Here is a 21091-nt window from a genome sequence, read left to right as displayed (position 1 = left end):
GGCCATCAAAACTCTCTCTGTTGACCTTCCTAATGTGAGCACTATTCATGATTCATTTAAGACTCTTGTGAACTCCGACACACTAGGATTTGGGTTCTTTTGGTCATTCTCTTTGGACTTGAGTTGTCTCTAACACTCAGTTTCTTTCCTCATTCTATCTGTTGAATCTACCAAACTGGGTTGTTTAAGTGACTTTTGTGTAATTCAATATCTGGGTCCTATGGTCAATTTGTGACTGTTAGGTCTAACTTGAGTTCTTTTATGGCATTTGAGATGTGCTGATGGGCGTAGTCCCTTATTTGGATTTGGGCATGCTATTTGCGAAGAATGAGTTTGTTAAAGGCCCAGGCAATATTGGGTAGCTCCTTTGGGCCTGCTGTTGGCCTACTATTATTTCTTGTGTAATATTTGTGCTTATATTTATCATCTGGTCTGTAATAATTTTGTAATAAACAATAGTGTGTTAGTGAAATTGCGAAAACGGACGTACTCTAATATTTGCATGAAAGGGTAGAAAACATGCATATAGGGTTTGTATGATCTACTTATTATTTTATCCAACCTATCGTATATGCTATTCAATCTCCATGTACACTAGTAGAAATCATGCCATTAGGGAAATTACACACTCACACGACTTGTTTACTATCAAAGCATGAGCTCAAGTGCTTTATTTATTACTATGTCTATTGCTATGTGTTACTAGATAGCATGCCTATAGGAAATAAATGCCAATAAACTTTCCTTCAATTTATATAACTGCAGCATATTCATTAGATACCATGCCTATAGGATTATACTAGTTTATATTCTACCGATCTTCATCTAGAAATCATGCCTATAGGACTTTAATTGGCTAATTTGCTTTTGTTATTGCTATTTTATCATATTGCTCGCCTAGAAAACATGCCTATAGGGTTTAAGTATTAAAAATCAGTTTCAATTGTCAATCGTTAGGAATCCTGTCTATAAGGTATTATCACTCGCCTAGAATAGTTTATGAGATTAACCATGTTAATGCTGGGCTCTCAAACACCTATTCATTGCTTAACCATACCACTGTTAGAAATCATGCCTATAGGACAATGTCACCTTCCTAAGACGTGTATCCATAAAATTAGTGCTAATAGCTCTAAACTACAAGCAGTACTGCCTCCTCGCCTAAGTCACTAAGGGCAATAATGTTGTATATACGATGCTGGAATTCAGAGTCATATAGAAACCATGTCTATCGGGTTAAATGGATTCAATTTGCCTCAATTATGAAATTGCTTATTCACAATACTGAATCTGCTTGCGTGCACTCGTGTCTAAGTGTGGAGGCTAACTTGAGCCTTTAACTACCTTTATATGAAGTCCTACTTGTTTTGTATGTCACTTAGTTTTATCATTTTGAGCAGCCTAAGTAAAGTCTAGAACCACTCAAATAGAGATCCAATGCCTCCTGGACCATAGGCATGGGACGAGTAGTGCACGCATAGGGTACGACTTAGAATTGAATTAGAACGCATTTAGCTAAACAACTTTAACATAGTAATCGGGTAGCACGAGATGATAGTCTGTGCCCGCTGAATAATATGAGTAACTCCCTACCTCAAGGGAGTTGCGAAATATTATTTATGTTGCACGGGGTAATCCTTTAGGCTAAAAAATTTAGAACCCCTTCCTTCTTCTTTATACATTTAGTCATTTAGTATTGACCGTTATAGTTATATCCTTGTAATCCTTATTTCTCATTATGTTATAGTAAAATTCTTTGACCCTCATTCTCTTTGTTTATCTTTCCTAATTATAATCCACATAGTCTTAAGTTCGGCCGGGACCCACAGTTGTGGACCTCGAAGAGTGACTAATACATTCTCTTTGAGGTAATTTGAGCCCTTACCCGATCTTTGGTGGCGTTGACTAGTCAAACAGAGTTATCTGCATAATAGTTTCCCTAACGCACCTTAAAATCGTTAGGTGGCGACTCTTCTTCTTTCAACACTTTATCTCCCATCTAAAAGAGTTTTCACAATGTCGAAACCCGTTTTCGCGAGAAAAAGGGGCGCGACAACTAGCATATCCCCGTCTTCTATGACATAACAGTGGGTCGTCTTCCAATACACTTTAGCATGTGTGCTCACTTTGAAGAAGATACATAATGGATATCTTGTAGACATTGTTGTGTCTCTTATCTTTTAACATAATTTCATCAGTATCAAGCTTAGTGATAGTGCAGATTTTGGAATTGAACTTTACCTCATATCCTTTATCACACATTTGAGAAATGCTAAAAAGATTATGTTTAAGACCTACTACATAATACACATCTTCTATAGCATGAGAGAGTGACTTACCAACCTTACCAATACCTATTATCTGGCCCTTTTTCCCATTTCCAAATGACACACTCTCTGTCACGACTCAAATTTCTCATCCTCGGGAGTCGTGATGGCGCCTACTAGTGAAAGCTAGGAAAGTCAGCCATTTAAATTATTTAACTTTTTTCCATTTTTAATCCTTTAACAATTAAGAGCCAACATTACATAAAGAGCGGAAATTTAAAAGCGAAAGACTGAAACGTGATATTTTAATAAAGATGTCCCATACATAAACTACCCAAGACTGGTGTCACAATTTCACATACTATCTAGGAATACTACAAATAAAGGTCCGAAAGAGTTATTATAACATTGTCTCTAAAATACATAAAAGAAACATAATAAAAGGATAGAGGGAGACGCCAAGTCCTGCGGACGCCTGCAGGACTACCTCGGATCTCCAAATGGACTGAAGGCAGCAACCCCAAAGCTAAGGTCCAAAAGTTGTTGCACCGGGATCTGCACACAATGCAGAGTGTAGTATCAGCACAACCGACCCCATGTGCTGGTAAGTGTCTATCCTAACCTCAGAGAAGTAGTGACAAGACTAGGACCAGACTATCAAGTAAACCTGTGCAGTTAAATCATATACAGCGAAAAATAAAAGCAGGGATGTATATTTAAAAATGCTGCGAGGAAACATCAGTGATAACAGAAGGACAGTAGGTAAATATAAGGAACACCATAACTCAGTTATCAACAAGAATCAGAAATCAAACAAGTGCACGACATCACCCCTCATGATTTTACTCTCGTCCTCACCATAAGAATCAATATAATCTGCACGGCATCACCCTTCGTGCTTTTACTCTCGTCCTCACCATGAAATCAAAATAATCGGCATGGAATTATACATCGTGCGGCACGGCATCACCCTTCGTGCTTTTACACTCTTCCTCACAAAATCATACACGGCATCACCCTTCGTACTTTAACACTCTCTCACCAAAACAATGTATGGCATCACCCTTCGTGCTTTAACACTTTTCCTCACCCAAACATCAATCACAAAACATAAGGGCAGGGAAATAAATAAAATCACAGTAAAATCTCGGTAAGGGAACAATAGTGCAACAATCAAATCCCAGCAAGGAAATAATATCAAAAGCATCAACATCCCGGCAAGGGAGATAGCATTAAAAGCAACAACATCCCAGCAAGGGAGACATTATAATAATCCTCTTCTCTTTTTTCACATTTACTTCACAACTCATTTCACAATTTGAGCCAATGCTCTATAAGGGTCAATTGCTAATTATACTTTCACAATTCATTTTACAACTTGAGCCAACGCTCTTCAATAATCAATACCAATATTACTTCCACAAGCTTTGCTCAACGATAGGAATCATCACATAAGGCATGAACAATACAAACGGAGTCACATTAACCATAGTATAAGACTCACGAGCATGATTGACACCAACGTATAGATACTCGTCACCATGTCTATGTGTCGCACTCAACAAATAACACATAGCAAATAGGACACAACTCCTAATCCCTCAAACTAAGGTTAGACCAAACACTTACCTCGATGCCACGAACACAATTCAAGTCTCAACTATCACTTTACCTCTTGAGTCCACCACCAATTCGTTCATATCTAGCCACAAGTTACTTAACTATATCAATAAATGCTAAATGAGTCAATTCCAATGCATGAAAATAGGTTTTCTAAAGTTTTTCCCAAAAAGTCAAAAATCGACTCCGGGCCCACATGGTCAAAACTCGAGGTTCGAACCAAACCCGATTACCCATTCCCCCATGAACCCAAATATATAATTTATTTTGAAATCGGACCTCGAATCGAGGTCCAAATCCCCAAAATTTAAAAAAACCTAGGTTATACCCAAAACACCCAATTTCCCTCATGAAAACCCTTGATTTTGAGTTGAAATCATGTGAAAAAGATGTTAAAGATTGAAGAAATCGAGTTAGAAATGACTTACAATCGATTTGGAGAAGAACATTTCTTTGGAAAATCTCCCAAGAGAGTTTATGTTTTGAAAGGGTTTGAAAAATGAAAGATTTTCGGCTAAGTCATGAATTTGCAGGTCGCAGATGTCGCAATTGCGAATCCTTCAAAACCTGCTAATCTCGCATTTTTGATCATTGTTCGCAATTATGAACTCGCATTCGCGATGGGAGAGTCACATTTGCGACAATGGAGATTTTTAGGCCTCTTCGCATTTACGAAGAAATGATCGCATCTACGATCAGGGCTGCTCAGGCCTTCTCTCGCATTTGCGATGGTTATTCGTATTTGCGAGCCAGGCTTCGCAAATTTTACACTATGGCCTATCCAAAACTCACCCGAGCCCTCGGGGCTCCAAACCAAACATGCACACTAACCTAAAAACATCATACGGACTTGCTCGTGCAATCAATTCACCAAAATAACATCAACAACTATGAATTTAGCATCAAAATCAAAGAAAATCTCAAGAACTTTCAAATTTTCAAATTTTACAACTAAAGTTCCGAATCACGTCATATGACCTCCGTTTCTTACAAAATTTTACAGGCTCGACTTAAATCACATATCAGACCTGTATCAGGCTCCAGAACCAAAATATGGGCCTGATACCATCAAATTCCAAACACATTTCATTTCCAAAAACTTATATATATTCTAGAAAATAATTTTCTTTGAAAATTCATTTCACGGGCTTGGGACCTCGGAATTCAATTCCGGGCATACGCTCAAGTCCCATATTTTCCTACGGACCCTCCGAGACCGTCAAATCACGGGTCCGGGTCCGTTTACCCAAAATATTGATCGAAGTCAACTTAAATTCATTTTAAAATCAAATTTTTATCATTTTCCATAGAATTTCACATAATGGCTTTCCGGATACGCACCCAGACTGTGCACGCAAATCAAGGTGAGAGAGAAAAGAGGTTTTAATGCCTTGGAACACATAATTTATTTCTAAAACAAGTGATAACCTTTTGGATCATCATATTCTCCACCTCTAAAACAATCGTTCGTCCTCGAACGGACATAAGAAGGAAGTACCTGAGTCGGAGAAAAGAAGGGGATAACGGCTCCGTATATTAGACTCAGACTCCCAGGTCGATGCCTCAGCAGGCTGACCTCTCTACTGAACACGAACAGAAGGGAAACTCTACGATCTCAACTGACAAACCTGCCAGTCTAGAATAGCTACCGGCTCCTCCTTATAGGACAAGTCCTTGTCTAACTGGATAGTGCTGAAATCTAACATGTGAGATGGATTGTCGTGGTACTTCCGAAGCAAGGACACATGAAACACTAGATTCACGGCTGATAAGCTCGGTGGCAATGCTAGTCTGTAAGCCACCTCTCCCACTCGATCAAGAATCTCAAATGGGACAATGAATCTAGGGCTAAGCTTGCCCCTCTTCCCAAATCTCATCACGCCCTTCATAGGCGACACCTGAAGCAACACCCGCTCACCGACCATGAATGCCAAATCACAAACCTTATGGTCAGCATAACTCTTTTGCCTGGACTGAGCTGTACGAAGCCTATCCTAATGATCCTGATCTTGTCCAAGGCATCCTGTACTAGATCTGTTCCCAACAACTGAGCCTTTCTCGGCTCAAACCATCCAACCGGCGACCGACACCGCCTACTATATAAAGCCTCATACAGAGTCATCTGGATACTCGACTGGTAGCTGTTGTTATAGGAAAACTCCGCTAAAGTCAAGAACTGATCCCACAAGCCTCCAAAGTCAATGACACAATCTTGGAGCATATCCTCCAAAATCTGAATATTACACTCTGACTGCCCATCCGTCTGAGGATGAAATGTTGTGCTCAACAACCTGTATGCCCAACTCCCGCTGAACTGCTCTCCAAAAATATGAGGTAAACTACGTACCTCTGTCCAAAATGATAGACACAGGCACACTATGAAGATGAACAATCTCCCGGATATAGATCTCAACTAACCTCTCCAAAGAATAGGAGACTGCCACAGGAATGAAATATGCTGACTTGGTCAGCCTATCAACAATAACCCACACTGCATCAAACTTCCTCTAAGTCTATGGGAGTCCAACAACGAAGTCAATAGTGATGCGCTCCCACTTTCACTCAGGAATCTCAATCTTCTGGAATAGACCACCAGGTCTCTGATACTCGTACGTAACCTACTGACAATTCAAACACCGAGCCACATGAGCAACAATGTGCTTTTTCATTTTCCTCCACTAATAATGCTGCCGCAAATCCTGATACATCTTAGTGGCGCTGGGATGAATAGAGTACCGGAAACTATAGGACTCCTCCAAAATCTACTCTCGAAGCCCATCCACATTCGGCATACAAACCAACCCTGCAGCCTCAAAACTCCATCATCTCCCAATGTAACCTGCTTGGCACCACCGTGCTGCACTGTGTCCCTAAGGACACACAAATGAGGATCATCATATTACAGATCTCGGATATGCTCAAAGAAGAATGAGCGACTTTGCAAGCTAACACACGGCTGGGCTCACAAACATCCAACCTCACAAGCTGATTGGCCAAAGCGTGAACATCCAAAGCAAGCGGTCTCTCACCGACCGAAATATACGTGAGACTGCCCATGCCTGCTGACTTCCTACTCAAAGCATCGGCCACCACATTGGCCTTCCCCGGATGATATAAGATGGTGATATCATAGTCCTTCAATAGCTCTAACCACCTTCTTTACCTCAATTTTAGCCTCTTCTTCTTGAACAAGTATGGCAAATTCTTGTGATTCGTGAACACCTCACATGCCACACCATACAGATAATGCCTCCAAATTTTTAATGTGTGAACAATGGCTACTAACTCCAAATCATGAACCGGATAGTTCTTCTCATGAATCTTCAACTCACGCAAAGTATAAGCAATGACCTTGCCATCCTACATCAACACTGCACCAAGTCCAATACGAGATGCATCACAATAAACTGTATATGGCCCTGAACTTGTGGGCAAAACCAACACCAGCGCCATAGTCGAAGCTATCTTAAGCTTTTTAAGGCTCGCCTCACACTCGTCCGACCACTTGAACTGGGCACCCTTCTGGGTCAACCTGGTTATCGGGGCTGCAATAGATGAAAAACCCTCCACAAACCAATGCTAATAGCATGTCAAACCCAAGAAACTCCGGATCTCTGTAGCTGATGCAGGTCTAGGCCAGTTCTTGACTGCCTCTATCTTCTTTGGATCCACCTGAATACCCTCTGCTGATACAACATGACCCAAGAATGCAACTGAACTCAACCAGAACTCACACTTCGAAAACATAGCATACAACTGACTATCTCTCAACGTCTGAAGAACCACTCTCAGATGCTACTCATGCTCCTCCCGGCTGCAGGAATAGATCAAAATATAATCAATGAAGACTATCACGAATGAATCCAAGTAAGGCCTGAACACTCGATTCATCAAATCCATAAAATCTACTGGGGTATTGTCAACCCGAATGACATCACCAAGAACTCATAATGCATGTACCGAGTGAGGAAAGTTGTCTTAGGGACATCGGATGCCCTAATCCTCAACTGATGGTAGCCAGATCTCAAGTCAATCTTCGAAAATACCTTGGCACCCTAAAGCTGATCAAACAAATCATCAATCATCGGAAATGGATACTTATTCTTGATTGTAACCTTGTTCAACTACCGGTAATCTATACACATCCTCATCGATCCGTCCTTCTTCTTAACAAACAATACCGGTGCACCCCAGGGCGAGACACTAGGTCTAATAAAGCCCTTATCAAGCAAGTCTTGCAACTGCTCCTTCAATTCTTTCAACTCAGGCGGGGCCATATGATACGGCAGCATAGAAATGGGCTGAGTGCCCGTAGCCAAATCCATGCCGAAGTCAATATCCCTGTCAGATGGCATACCCGGCAGGTCTAAAGGAAATACCTCAGGAAACTCACGAACAACAGGTACAGAATTAATAGAAGGAACCTCGGCATTAGAATCACAAACATATGCCAAATAAGCCAAATATCCCTTCTCGACCATACGATGAGCCTTCATATATGAGATAACACTACGGGTAGAATGACCAGCAGTCCCTCTCCACTCTAAACGAGGTAAGCCCGGCAAGGCTAAGGTAATAGTCTTGGCATGACAGTCCAAGATAGCGTGGTATGGTGATAACCAGTCCATCCCCAATATGACATCAAAATCAACCATGTCCAAAAGTAACAAATCTACACGAGTCTCAAGACCCCCAATCACAACTATACATGAACTATAAACACGATCTACCACATTAGAATCACCCACTAGTGTAGACACATATATAGGAGCACTCAAAAAATCACTCGGCATGACCAGATACGGTGCAAAATAAGATGACATATAGGAGTACGTAGATCCTAGATCAAATAGAACTGAAGCATCTCTACTACAAACTAGAACAGTACTTGTGATAATCGCATCGGAAGCCTCAGCCTCAAGACTGGCTAGAAGAGCATAACATCGGGGCTGGCCCCCACCACTCTGAACTACATCTCTGGGATGGCATGGTGCTGGCTGGCCTCCACCTCTAGCATCCTGACCTCCACCTCTAATACCTCTACCTCCACCTCTAGCACCTCTACCTCAACCTCTAGCTGGCTGAGCGGGTTGTGGAACACTCGATGCCTGAACCATAACACTCGGTGCCTGAACCATGGCATGGAAACCCTGATGCTGAGAACTACTCGATGCTCGAGGGCAAAATCTAGCAATATGCCTCATATTGACACAAGTATAACAAGCTCTCGGCTGTTGAGACTGCTGACCCTGATGGCCTGAATGACCACCCAGAAAACTCTAGAGCGGCAGTGCACTGATAGAAGCTGGTGGTGCACTGTAGGACTGCTGATTAGAATACTGCATGTGAGAACCACGGCCACCTGAAGCACCGTGAGAAACCTGAAGTGCTGATTGAAAAGGCCTAGGAGGATGGCCTCTACCACATGAATCCCTGCTTCCAGATGAGGTGCCACTGAATCTGCCTGAATGACAAGGCCTCTTGTCAGACCCCTGACCACCTCCCTGCGATAGAACCATCTCAACTCTCCTGGCTACATTGGCCGCCTCCTGAAAAAAGAAATCTCACTCCCCGTCTTCGTAGTTATCTGAAGTCAAATAGGCTGAATGAGTCCCTCAATGAACCTTCTCACTCTCTCTCTCTCTCTCTCTCTCAATGGGAAATATAAGAAGAGCATGACGGGCCAAATTAATAAACCTGATCTCATACTGAGTAACAGTCATGGAACTGTGACGACCCGGCCAGTCGTCTCATGAGTTGCCGCTCTAATTCCCCTATTTATGCTTCTTATTGATTTGTATAATGGTTCTATATATGATCGGGTTGATTGGTTAGGGTTCGGAAAGGAATTGGTAAGGCTTGAGACACTTAGTCTCTTTTGAGGAAGGTTAAGTTGGAAAAGTCAACCGGATGTTGACTTGTGTGTTAGAGGGCACGGATGTGAGTTTCGATGGTTCGGTTATCTTTGGGAGGTGATTTGGAACTTAGAAACGTGATCAGAATGAGTTTTGGAGGCTCGGAGTAGATTTAGGCTTGAATTGGTGAAAGTGGATTTTTGGCAATTTTTGGTTGGTAGGTGAGATTTTGATATAGGGGTCGGAATGGAATTTCGAGAGTTGCAGTAGTTCCGTTGTGTCATTTGTGATGTGTGTGAAAAATTTTAGTTTATTCGAATGTGGTTTTGTTGGGTTTTTTATCAAAAGCGGAATTCGGAAGATTTTGGAAACTTAGGCTTAAATCCGATGTGTTTTGGTTGATTTGATGTTGTTTGAGGGGTTTTGAAGATTGTTACAAGTTTGAATAAGGTTTTGGGATATGTTAGTGCCTTTGGTTGAGGTCCTGGGGCCTCGGGTGAGTTTCGGGTGGTCAATCGGGCCATTCCATGAAATTTGGAACTGCAGAAAATTGCAGGTCAGTGTTGCAGAAAAATGACCTTCGCGTTTGTGAGAGGCTCCTCGCGTTCGCGAAGGGCCAATTGAGAAAGCTGGAAATTTATCCTTCGCATTCGCGAGGAAGGCTCCGCGTTCGCGAATGGCTGGGCATCGTGTTCACGGGGGTGTTGTCGCGTTCGCTTAGAAGAAATGGGCAGCTGAGCTTCAGGGGAATTTAATTCATCGCGTTCGCGATAGGGGAAACGCGATCGCGAAAGTCTGTCTAGGTAAAGCATCGCGTTCACGATGGGGTACTCGCGATCAAGAAAGAGGAATTTTGGTCAAGGTATTTTTGTGCTTCGCTAACGCGAGGCTTTGACCGCATTCGCGAAGAAGGATGTTCAGGCCTGGGCAGAAGGTTTAAATAGTCGTCTTACTTGCGAATTTGGGGTTTATTTCTTCCATTGTTGGTCGTTTTTAGAGCTTTTTGAAGGGGAATAAAGAGGGATTCAAGGGGAATCACTTAGAGGTAAGAATTTTTGACTTAAAACTCGGTTTTATTGTGAAATCTACCTAATAGCTCATGGAATCTAGGCCAAAAATAGAGGAATTAGGGCTTGAGATTAAGAGACTTTAAAATGAGAATTTGAGGGGACATTTGGACTCCGATTTCAGTGTTCTTGGTATGTATGGACTCATGGGGAGATAAGGAATCTATTGATATAAAAATTATCAAATTCCGAGACATGGGTCTGGGGGTCGGGTTTTAGTAATTTCGGGATTTATGTTGTAAATTGATTATTTTCGCTTGGGCTTCATTTCCTTAGCATATTTTGACGTCCTCATTCTGATTTTGGATAGATTCGACGTGAGTGGAGGCTGATTCGAGTGGCAAAGGCATTGCGAGCTAGAGATTTGACCGGATTGAGGTGAGTAACGATTGTAAATGATGTTCTGAGGGTATGAAACCCCGGATTGCACATCGTTGTGCTATATTGAAGTGACGCACACACTAGATAATGAGCGTGGGGTCGTATACTATTGGGGATTCTGACTTAGTCCGTCCCAAATGACTATTTTACCGCGTATTTGACTGAAATCTATTTGCTATCATCATTAGTTGGGCTAAATGTCATATTTAGGCTTCGTGCCAACTATTTGAACCCTTAGGGGACTTTTATTGATATTTCCTCACTATTTTGACTTTATACTTGAACTCAGTCATGTTATATTTCACTGTTTTCGTACTCAGCCATGTTTACTCTATTTTAACACTTAAATGATCTTTTAAATGATATTTTGGGCTGAGAATCATGTTTTACTATTGCCCGAGTGGCTAGTGAGGATTTTGACTGAGTAAGGCCGAGGGCCTATGTTGTGAGGAAACATTTGATATTGATTATGAGGCCAGGGGCTTGAGGTATGTACGCCACGAGGTAGCTTGATTGATATGAGGCTGAGAGCCTAGTGATGATGCCACGAGATGGCTTGATATTGCGCTTGGGCCATAAGGGGCCCGTCCAGGAGTCTACACACCCCCAGTGAACGCGGGTACCCATTGTGATGTGAGATATATCCCGAGGGGCTGGTATTGTTCTGAGATATTGTCCAAGGGGCAGATTGTTGATACTGTGCCCGAGGGACGAACCTTTATGTGTTTATTTTCTTAATTGCCTGTCCTTCACCTATTTAAATGTTCAAAAAGATTTTTCATGAATTTTAATTGTGCTAAATAACTTTCACATATATTTTACTGATTTTACTACTTCATTATAGTCTGCAAATGTGTTTTACGTGATTTCCTGCTTTCAGCCTTTATTTATGGTTATTACTCACTAAGTTGGAGTACTCACTTTACTCCCTGCACCCCGTGTGCAGATTCAGGCGTATCTGGTCCCGCTCCCGAGTGCTGATCTTTCCAACTCTGGCGGTTCCGAGGAGTCTTTAGGTAGCTGTCAGCGTTTGCAGCCCGGAGCTTCTTCCCTATCTTATTCTCCATGTTCTTAATTACTGTATTAAACTCTATATATTTCTCTGAGTATTTCGGATTGTTTAGATGCTTTTTACTAGTGACACCCCGGTATCGGGCTGTGTTGGGTTGTATTCCGCAATTTATGCTATTATCTGCTTAAACTTTGGATTATTTTATCATGCCTAGACTGTTTCTTACTGTTTAACTGTTAAATACCGAAATAGGAAGTGTCGGATGGCCTTGTCTTCACGAGAGGCGCCATCATGACTGGGTCCGGGTTTAGGGTCATAACAAGTTGGTATCAGAGCCTAGGTTACATAAGTCTCACGAGTCATTAGCAGGTTTAATAGAGTCTCGCGGATTGGTACAGAGACGCCTATATTTATCCTCGAGAGGTTGCAGAACCTTTAGGAAAAACTTCATATTCTTGAAATTCTTATCGTGCGAATTTTTTGATCCGAGTACTAAACTTCTGTTATTCTATTCTCTCACAGATGGTGAGGACACACGCTACCGGTCAGGATGGATGACCACCAGTACCACCAGCTGTGGTCACCAAAGGGCGAGGACGCGATCGTTGTCACTGTAGGGGCAGAGGTGTGGCACGTACAACATCTAGGGCAGCACCTGCAGATCCACCAGCAGCCCCAGTTCATGATCAGGTCCCAGTTATGGATGCTCCAGCAGCACCAGCTCAGGCACCAAATGTGCCCATTGTGATTCTGGATCTTTAGGAGGCCTTGGCTCAGAGCTTATCAGTTTGCACTGGCCTAGCTCAGGCGGTTTCAGTCACTACAGTCGCAGCTACTTCTTAGGCCAGTGGAGGCAATAAGACTTCCGCCGCTAGCACACCTGAGCAGGTCGTGCAGGGACTTCAGACGCTGGGGGAACATCCATCCCAGCCGGTTGCAGCTGCTCAGGACTATGTAGTTCCTGCCATGCCAAAGGATGAGCAGCGTAGGTTGGAGAGGTTTGGCAGACTTCAGCCTCCGACCTTCAGTGGGGCAGAGGGCGAGGACGCCAAGGGCTTCTTGGATAAGTGCTAGAGGATGCTTCATACAGCGGGTATTCTGGAGACCAGCGGGGTCGCTTTTGTCACACCTCCTTTTTACACACCCGAAGGTATTACAGGGAGTTTTTCCAATTTAAGTGACATTATTTGAAATGGGATTATTTATTTATCAGAGTCGCCACTTGAAATATTTTAATTGGTGTCCCAAGTCACCAGTTTATTTTTAATCCCAAATCGAGAAAAACTCGACTTTCCTTTTGAAGTCTGCGAACCAGAAATTCTGAATAAGGAATTCTGTTAACCCGAGGGAAGGTGTTAGGCACCCCGGATTCCGTGGTTCTAGCACGGTCGCTTAAACTATTATAATTGGCCTATTATCTGATTTTAATACATGTTTTAACCTATGGTATAATTTTAAATTATTAACCGCTTTTAAATTATTTTTAGGAAGATTCAACGTTATTGAAAACACGCCTTGAACCACGCCACATGAAATGCACTCGCGGTCCTCGACAGATTTTTATTTAACGTTGTTGAGATTTGGATTTGGGTCACATGAAATGCACAACCAAGTTTAAGGAAATTAATTTAATAGCGCGCCTAAAGCAACTACGCACTTTCAAGATTGCGAGGGCCATAAAAAATTCAACTAAAAGCACACCTCGATTTCTAAAGGGTTAAAATTAATTAAGTGAGGGCCATAGGTTTTAGGATTTTATTTGGCATGGCACATCACAATTTATTTTAAAAGATTTGTACTCAATTAAAGCAATCTACGGATGTTCATGAATTAATTATTTTCCTAAATTTGAAGTCATTGCAAGGAAATAGAAGATAAATAATCCCACATTGACTACAACTGATCCTAAAATTGTTTCAATTATCCGCCATTGCATAATGCCTAAAATCAAATAAATATTCAGTATTTAGTCAATATTTTTAGAAGAGAAATGCTAAATAACTAATGATGATCATTAATATATATTTTTTTGTTTCTAAGTCACTTATGATCTAACCATTAGTAAATTCGACAAAGGAACTCCATTCAAACAATAAATAAAAAAATGTAGGTATTTTAAATATAAAATTAAAGCACAAAAAAAAGAAGTTAAAGATGCATTTCAAGAATGAATCAAAAAAGAAACTGATTGAATTGGCAAAAAAATTGATGTGGCTCCTATTCTCTCTAGGATGAGAAGGAATAGTAATTTCGTCATTATTTTCCGATCATAACTCCGGCATCCGGTGGTGGAACTAACCAAACTTGGTGTCAAAAGATACATAATTTCCTTACGAATAATACCCAATTGGTTTCAACTCCAGATCTATAGTCAATTTTTGTAGATCTTAATTTCATTTTCACGAGTTACTGTAGCAGACAGTGTTCTTCATTCAATTTTAGCGATTCAGCTAATTCCAGCGCTACTTTTCAGCACAACAGCTTGTTTTGATAACGTGAAAGTGTTCTCTTCTCTTCTAAGATTGGTTTGAATTCTAAGCTTCATTTTAAATCGAAATTACTGTTTTTTACAATTTGGACTGTGAAATTGGATTCACAGCCATAAACAGTAAGTAACGTGAAGCTAATTCGAATTACAGTAGCATCGTTTTCTTGCAAAGTTGTTGCACCTTTGTCATGTAATTAAAGTGCTAAAGAATTACAACTGTAATGAACACACAGGCAGGTGGCCAGCCACCATTTGTGGCTGAGCTGCCTACCCAACCTCCTCCAAACATTGCACAAACATTAGGAAACACAAATAACAACAAACAACCGATGGATTACTCTAAAATTCTGAAACCTTGCACTTTAAATGCTGCAATGCATGAGCAACAGGAAGTTGAGCCTATTCCCATTCGTCCACCTACAATATTGAATGGAGAGCATGTTATTCAGTTCACAGAAGCAGAAGTAGAAAGGATGGATATCATCGAAGGATTACAATATGCAATAGTTGGTAAATGTTCTTATGGCAGCCCAGAAATTCAACAACTGCGTAAGCTAATACCAATTCAATGCGGAATTAAAGGTGAGTGTAACATTGGATTTCTAAGGGATAGGCACATTTTGATTAGAATGACGTTAAGGCAGGACTATCTTCATTTCTCATCAAAAACTCATTACATAAAGGACAGGATGGCTATCAATATCAGCTTAGGCCATTGATTTACGACTCAAAGTTTAGAGCAGATGAAGAAACACCCAAGGCAATGGCTTGGATTTCATTCCCAGGTCTATTGCCAACCTTTTTGTGAAGGAATGTCTATTTTCTCTAGCTACAGCAGTTGGTAAACCTATGCATCTAGACATGGCAACAATTAATAAAACTATACCTAGTTATGCTAGGGTGAAGGTACTAGTTGATCTACTTGCAGATTTGCCTAAAAAGGTGAGGATGGACATATTCAATGAAGCTAATGGAACAACAAGAACTGAATGGGTGAAAATTCAATATGACATGCTGCCTAAATATTGTAGACATTGTAAACTTCAAGGGCATGATCAATTTGAATGTTGGAGGATACACCCTGAACTATATGTGGAGAAGGAGAATGCTAACCAAGCAGATACAGCTAAGAAGCAGGACATAGGGAACTCACAGCCTATAATGATTTTATCTAGTGGAAAGGTCGTGGGTAATGTGAATGTTACAGCAAAAGAGCAATGGAAGGAAGTGAAGGACAACAGAGTTAGAAATGTAGTAAATCAAAATACTAGTCTCAATAATAATGGAATGGAGAGGGCACTAGCTAAGAAGCTTGAAAACAATAAGAACAAGGAGGGTACAAGCACTATAGATAGACAAGCAAAAGCACAAAGCAACAATGGTAAGGAATTGGTGGCAGTAGACAATGAAGATAATGATCATGTTCAAGTAGCTAACAAGTTTGCAATATTACAAGGGATGGATGAAGAGGAAGAACCTGTTAATCAATTGGCAATGGTGGCAGCTAATGCAGCAACAAACAGTCCAACAGTTCATAACCAAGCATCTACAAAGCAAAAACCAAAACATATGGTCAATAATGAAGGAAAGCTAAATCCAGTAGCACAAGCTTTTCATCTTAACTCATCGGGGATTGGTTCGACTAATGGTCTAGTCAATAGAAATGAGGCATCAAAAGCAAAAAATGATACTGCACAATGGGTAGAAGAAGTTTCAAGGATAAAACAGGAGATGGAATAGTGAAGATAAATACATCATGCCAGGAAATCCCATCACAAGATACATTAGTGAACATGGAACTTAATAAAACTCCAAATTCTCAAGCAGAAAGGTCAAAATCGTCTACATTTAAAGAAAGAGTGCAACGCTATGCACAAAGGGAATACGATTCAGAGGAGAACGAAGTACCACTAGGAGCACAAGCTGATGAGGAACCAAATGAGAAGGACAAAGAAGAAGATGAGCAAAGTGTAAATGGAGATCTCCATTCCAATGACAACAATACAACTGGTATTTTTTAATAATGGGAAGATCAGTAATTGTTGAGCACAACAATAATTATCAAGTAGCAGAAGTCACAGAAATTAGAAACTATGAAGGAAGAGGCCCAGAGATAAGAGATCCTGGAGGAACAGAAGACGATAAACTTCAGAAATCACAAGAAGACCCACAAGGACACAACACAACAGAGAAGGAGAAACGGCCAAAACAAAAAACAGAAATAGTAAATGTTACTGTTACATTGGAGAAAAGGCAGTTGCAGCTGTTAAAACGAGGGGAAGAGAAGGCCTTGGTCCCTAAAAAGAATGCATTTGGATCTACATTAGGAGGGAAGGAAGACAATGAAGAAGGAGAAGAACCTGGTAGATCAGGATACGACATGGATCACGAATCAACTACCCAACACCTTATGAATGCTGCAAGGAAAGGTGACTTATCACATATGCAAGTGGAAAAGGCAAAATCAGCAGCAAAAGGTAAGAAGAAGCAACAAAAAGATAATTTTACAGCCCCAAAACCTGAGGTGCACACAAGGAGAACGCTAACTAAATCAAACAATCAGTGATGAATGCTCTCATTTGGAATATAAGGTCAGTCAACACACAGCAGGCCTTTGAAAGGTTGACAAAAATGCACAGGCAAAATCACTATGAATTTGTAGGATTAATGGAGCCAAAGCAACAAGCAAAAAAACTGGAAAGGTACAAAAACAAGATAGGACTTGCACAAGCAATTTCAAATGTTTCCAACAAGATCTGGGCTTTCATAGATGAGGTATTCGAGGTAACTATTATGTACAATATGGTGCAACAATTAACACTACGATTGTTTCATACTGAATCGCATGTGGAGTTTGTTCTAACATTGATATATGCTAAATGTGATGCAATTGAGAGGATATAATTATGGGATTCATTATATGCAATGGCAAGGGATATGGATGCACCATGGCTTGTAGGAGGAGATTTCAATGTAATATGGGACGAAGAAGAGAAGTTTGGTGGGTTACCTGTGTCATTGAATGAAATTGATGATTTTCGACACTGCGTCAACACTTGCAATCTCTTCGACCTTCAATTTAAAGGTAGCATATTTACATGGTGGAATGGGAGAGCAGAGGAAGACTGTATCTTCAAAAGGCTAGATAGATGCTTGGCCAATCTTCAGTTCCAACAAACATTTCTAGGAATAGAGGTGCAACATTTGTCAAAGACTGGTTCCGATCATAGTCCAATGTATCTGAAGTGTGATATTGAGACTCCACCAATAAAAAAGCCTTTTAAGTTCTTGAATTTTTGGGTGGAACATGCAACTTTTAAAGATGCGGTGAAAGAGAATTGGACTGCTGATTTCAGTGCAAATCCTTATATTCTTTTTAATCACAAGTTAAAAAAATTAAAGAAGGCCCTTTCATTGTGGAGTAAGGCTACATTTGGAGATATTTTCCAAAAGATAGCAAGCATGGAGGAGGTAGTGATGGTTCATGAAGCAGAATTTGAATCAAATCCTACAGGGATGAACAGGGAAAGGCTACAAAAGGTTCAGGCAGAATTGATCAAATATCTTGCACTAGAGGAGAAATATTGGCACCAAAAGGCAGGCATGACTTGGTTCAAGGAAGGGGATAGGAACACTAAGTTCTTCCACACACAAGTGAGAGGTAGGAGGAAAAGACTTCAGCTTAACAGAATTCAAAATAGTGGAGGAACCTGGATTGAAGAAGAACAAAAAATTGTAGAAGAGACTATCAAATTCTACGAGGAACAGTTCACAGAAGCAACTACTCTTTCATCATTTGATATCGTAGAGCATGTTCCTAATCTGATTAACACTGAGCAGAATGCAGAATTGATTAAGCAACCAACAAAAGAGGAGGTTAAAGTGGCAGTACTCGGACTTAATGGTGATAGTGCTGGGGGGCCAGATGGTATGACAGGCAAATTTTATCATTCTTGTTGGGACATAATAGGGGATGACATGTATGACATGGTGAGGACTTTTTTCAATGGTCATGAGCTACCCAAGTGTGTAACACACACCAACCTAGTTCTGCTACCAAAGAAAAAAGAAGTTACCCTTTTTCTAATTTAAGACCAATAAGCCTTAGTAACTTTTCAAATAAGGTTATATCGAGGGTGGTACATGAAAGGCTAGTGAAATTTCTCCCAAGTCTGATATCGGAGGAACAGTCAGGTTTTGTTAAGGGCGTGAATATTGTAGAAAACATCCTTCTAACTCAGGAGATAGTGACTGACATTAGGCTTAGAACTAAGGCTGGTCCTAATGTCATCCTGAAGCTAGATATGACCAAAGCTTATGATAGATTATCTTGGCTATTCCTAACCAAGGTACTGAGAAAGATGGGATTCACAGAAAGGTTGATAGGGATTGTCTTTGGATTAGTTTCAAACAATTGGTATTCTATTCTAATCAATGGTCAAGCTCATGGGTTCTTTAAGTCCTCAAGGGGAGTAAAACAAGGTGATCCTGTATCTCCAACTTTGTTTATATTGGCATCAAAAGCATTATCTAGGGGTCTCAATGCACTATATACTAACCTGTATTTTTGTGGATTTGGGATGCCAAAGTGGAGTCCAAAGATCAATCATTTGGTGTATGCAGATGACATGATTATTTTCTCATTCTCAGATGAAACATCTCTAATGTTGATTATGCAAGTGCTGAATGCATATGAAGCTGCATCTGGGCAGCTTGTTAACAAGACCAAATCAGCTGTGTACCTGCATCATTTAACAGACATGGAATGGTCAGCAAGGTGTAAAGGATCACATGCATTCATAGGAATTATTTTCCTATCATATATCTAGGTTGTCCTATATTTTATGCAAGGAGAAAGCTGGAATACTATCAGCCCCTAATTACTAAGGTAATGGACAAACTGCAATCATGGCAGGTAAGTTATTATCAGTAGGGGGAAGGGCAGTTCTCATATCCCATGTACTGCAAAGCATGCCTATGCATCTATTATCAGTTGTAAACCCTCCAAATTATGTGATAAATAGGTTGCACAAATTGTTTGCTCAGTTTTTCTAGAGCAGCTCTGTAGGAGGAACTAGTAGGCATTGGGCTTCATGGAATACCTTATGCATGCCAGTTGAGGAAGGAGGAATAGGTTTTAGGTCACTGCATGATGTAGCAAAGGCATTATTCAGCAAGTTGTGGTGGAATTTCAGAACAAAACCAAGCCTATGGAGCTCTTTCGTATGTCAGAAATACTGTAAAAATTGAATTCTGTAATTGTTCCATGGAAAAGGGGGTCTCACATTTGGAGAAAAATGTTGGAATGCAGAGATCTGATTGAACATCAAATCTTTTGGCAAACAAAAAGGGGATCCTCACTATTTTGGTTTGAAAACTGGACAGGTCTTAGGGCACTATATTTTTTAGTTCCTCAGGACTTTGCCATTGATGAAACTGTACATAATGTACATGATGTTACCTTAGATGGTGAGTGGGATGTGGATAGGCTATTTGAAATTCTTCCTGAAGACTTAGCAATACACATTCTGGAGAAAATCAAACCACCTTCACCTCAGCAGGTTCTTGACATGCCTTGTTGGATGCTGGAAACAAGAGGATATTTCAGTGTTAAGTCAGCATGGGAGTATACAAGAAGAAGAGACGAACCAAGAACAGCTTATAGGATGATTTGGGTAAAGGGACTGCCTTTTAAAATAGCATTTTTCATGTGGAAAGTGTGGAAAGCAAAGCTACCTTTAGATGATTTCTTGAAAAGGGTAGGCTACTGCATGTCAGCAAAATGTTGGTGTTGTGTACAGCCTGACGAGGAATCTCTTCAGCACTTATTTTTTAGATCAGAAACTGCAAGGACAACTTGGAAGTATTTTCTATCGAGGGCAGGAATAGCTGTGGAGGGATTAACATTGCACCAAGCAATCACAAAATGTTGGACTGCAAATGTGTGCTGAAGGCTCAAACCAGTAATGCAAGCACTCCCCTCATGTGTAGTCTGGGAACTCTGGAAAAGAAGAAATAGTATGAAGTATGGTGATGCTGTGACAACTAGCAGGGTGATTTATCAAGTTTCATCAAATCTCCAGGCATTGGTGAAAGAGAGAAAACCTGGGATGGACATGGTACCTCACAAATGGCAAGATCTATTAGCTATGATGGAAAATTTCACTCCTAAACTTAAGATTACCAAAGTCATGTGGGAATTTCCAAGTGCAGGATGGCTAAAAGTTAATACGGATGGTGCATCGAGGGAAATCCAGGCAGGAGCTCAATAGGTTTTTGTATAAGAAATGAAAATGGAGACATAGTCAAGTCAGTAGGGAAGGAGATTGAGAAGACAACAAACACAGTAGCTGAAGCGAAGGCCATGGTAGAAGCACTAAGGTTCTGCAGATTTCATCAAT

At 40.7% G+C, this 21091-nt stretch overlaps 1 protein-coding gene across 1 annotated transcript; it reads left to right on the top strand.

Moving 5' to 3' along the window:
- The first annotated feature begins 19051 nt into the window (after window positions 1-19051).
- On the top strand, window positions 19052-20641 carry LOC138879240 (uncharacterized). The gene is made up of 4 exons (XM_070158840.1): window positions 19052-19458; window positions 19542-19605; window positions 19746-19913; window positions 20108-20641. Exons 1-4 carry the CDS (start codon window positions 19052-19054, stop codon window positions 20639-20641), a joined length of 1173 nt encoding a protein of 390 aa, XP_070014941.1.
- The last annotated feature ends 450 nt before the right edge of the window (window positions 20642-21091 follow it).

This window comes from Nicotiana sylvestris, chromosome 10 (assembly GCF_000393655.2).
Source record: "Nicotiana sylvestris chromosome 10, ASM39365v2, whole genome shotgun sequence".
Classification (NCBI taxonomy): Eukaryota; Viridiplantae; Streptophyta; class Magnoliopsida; order Solanales; family Solanaceae; genus Nicotiana; species Nicotiana sylvestris.
The sequence above is the reverse complement of the archived record's forward strand: the minus strand, read 5'-3'. Positions and strand labels throughout refer to the sequence as shown.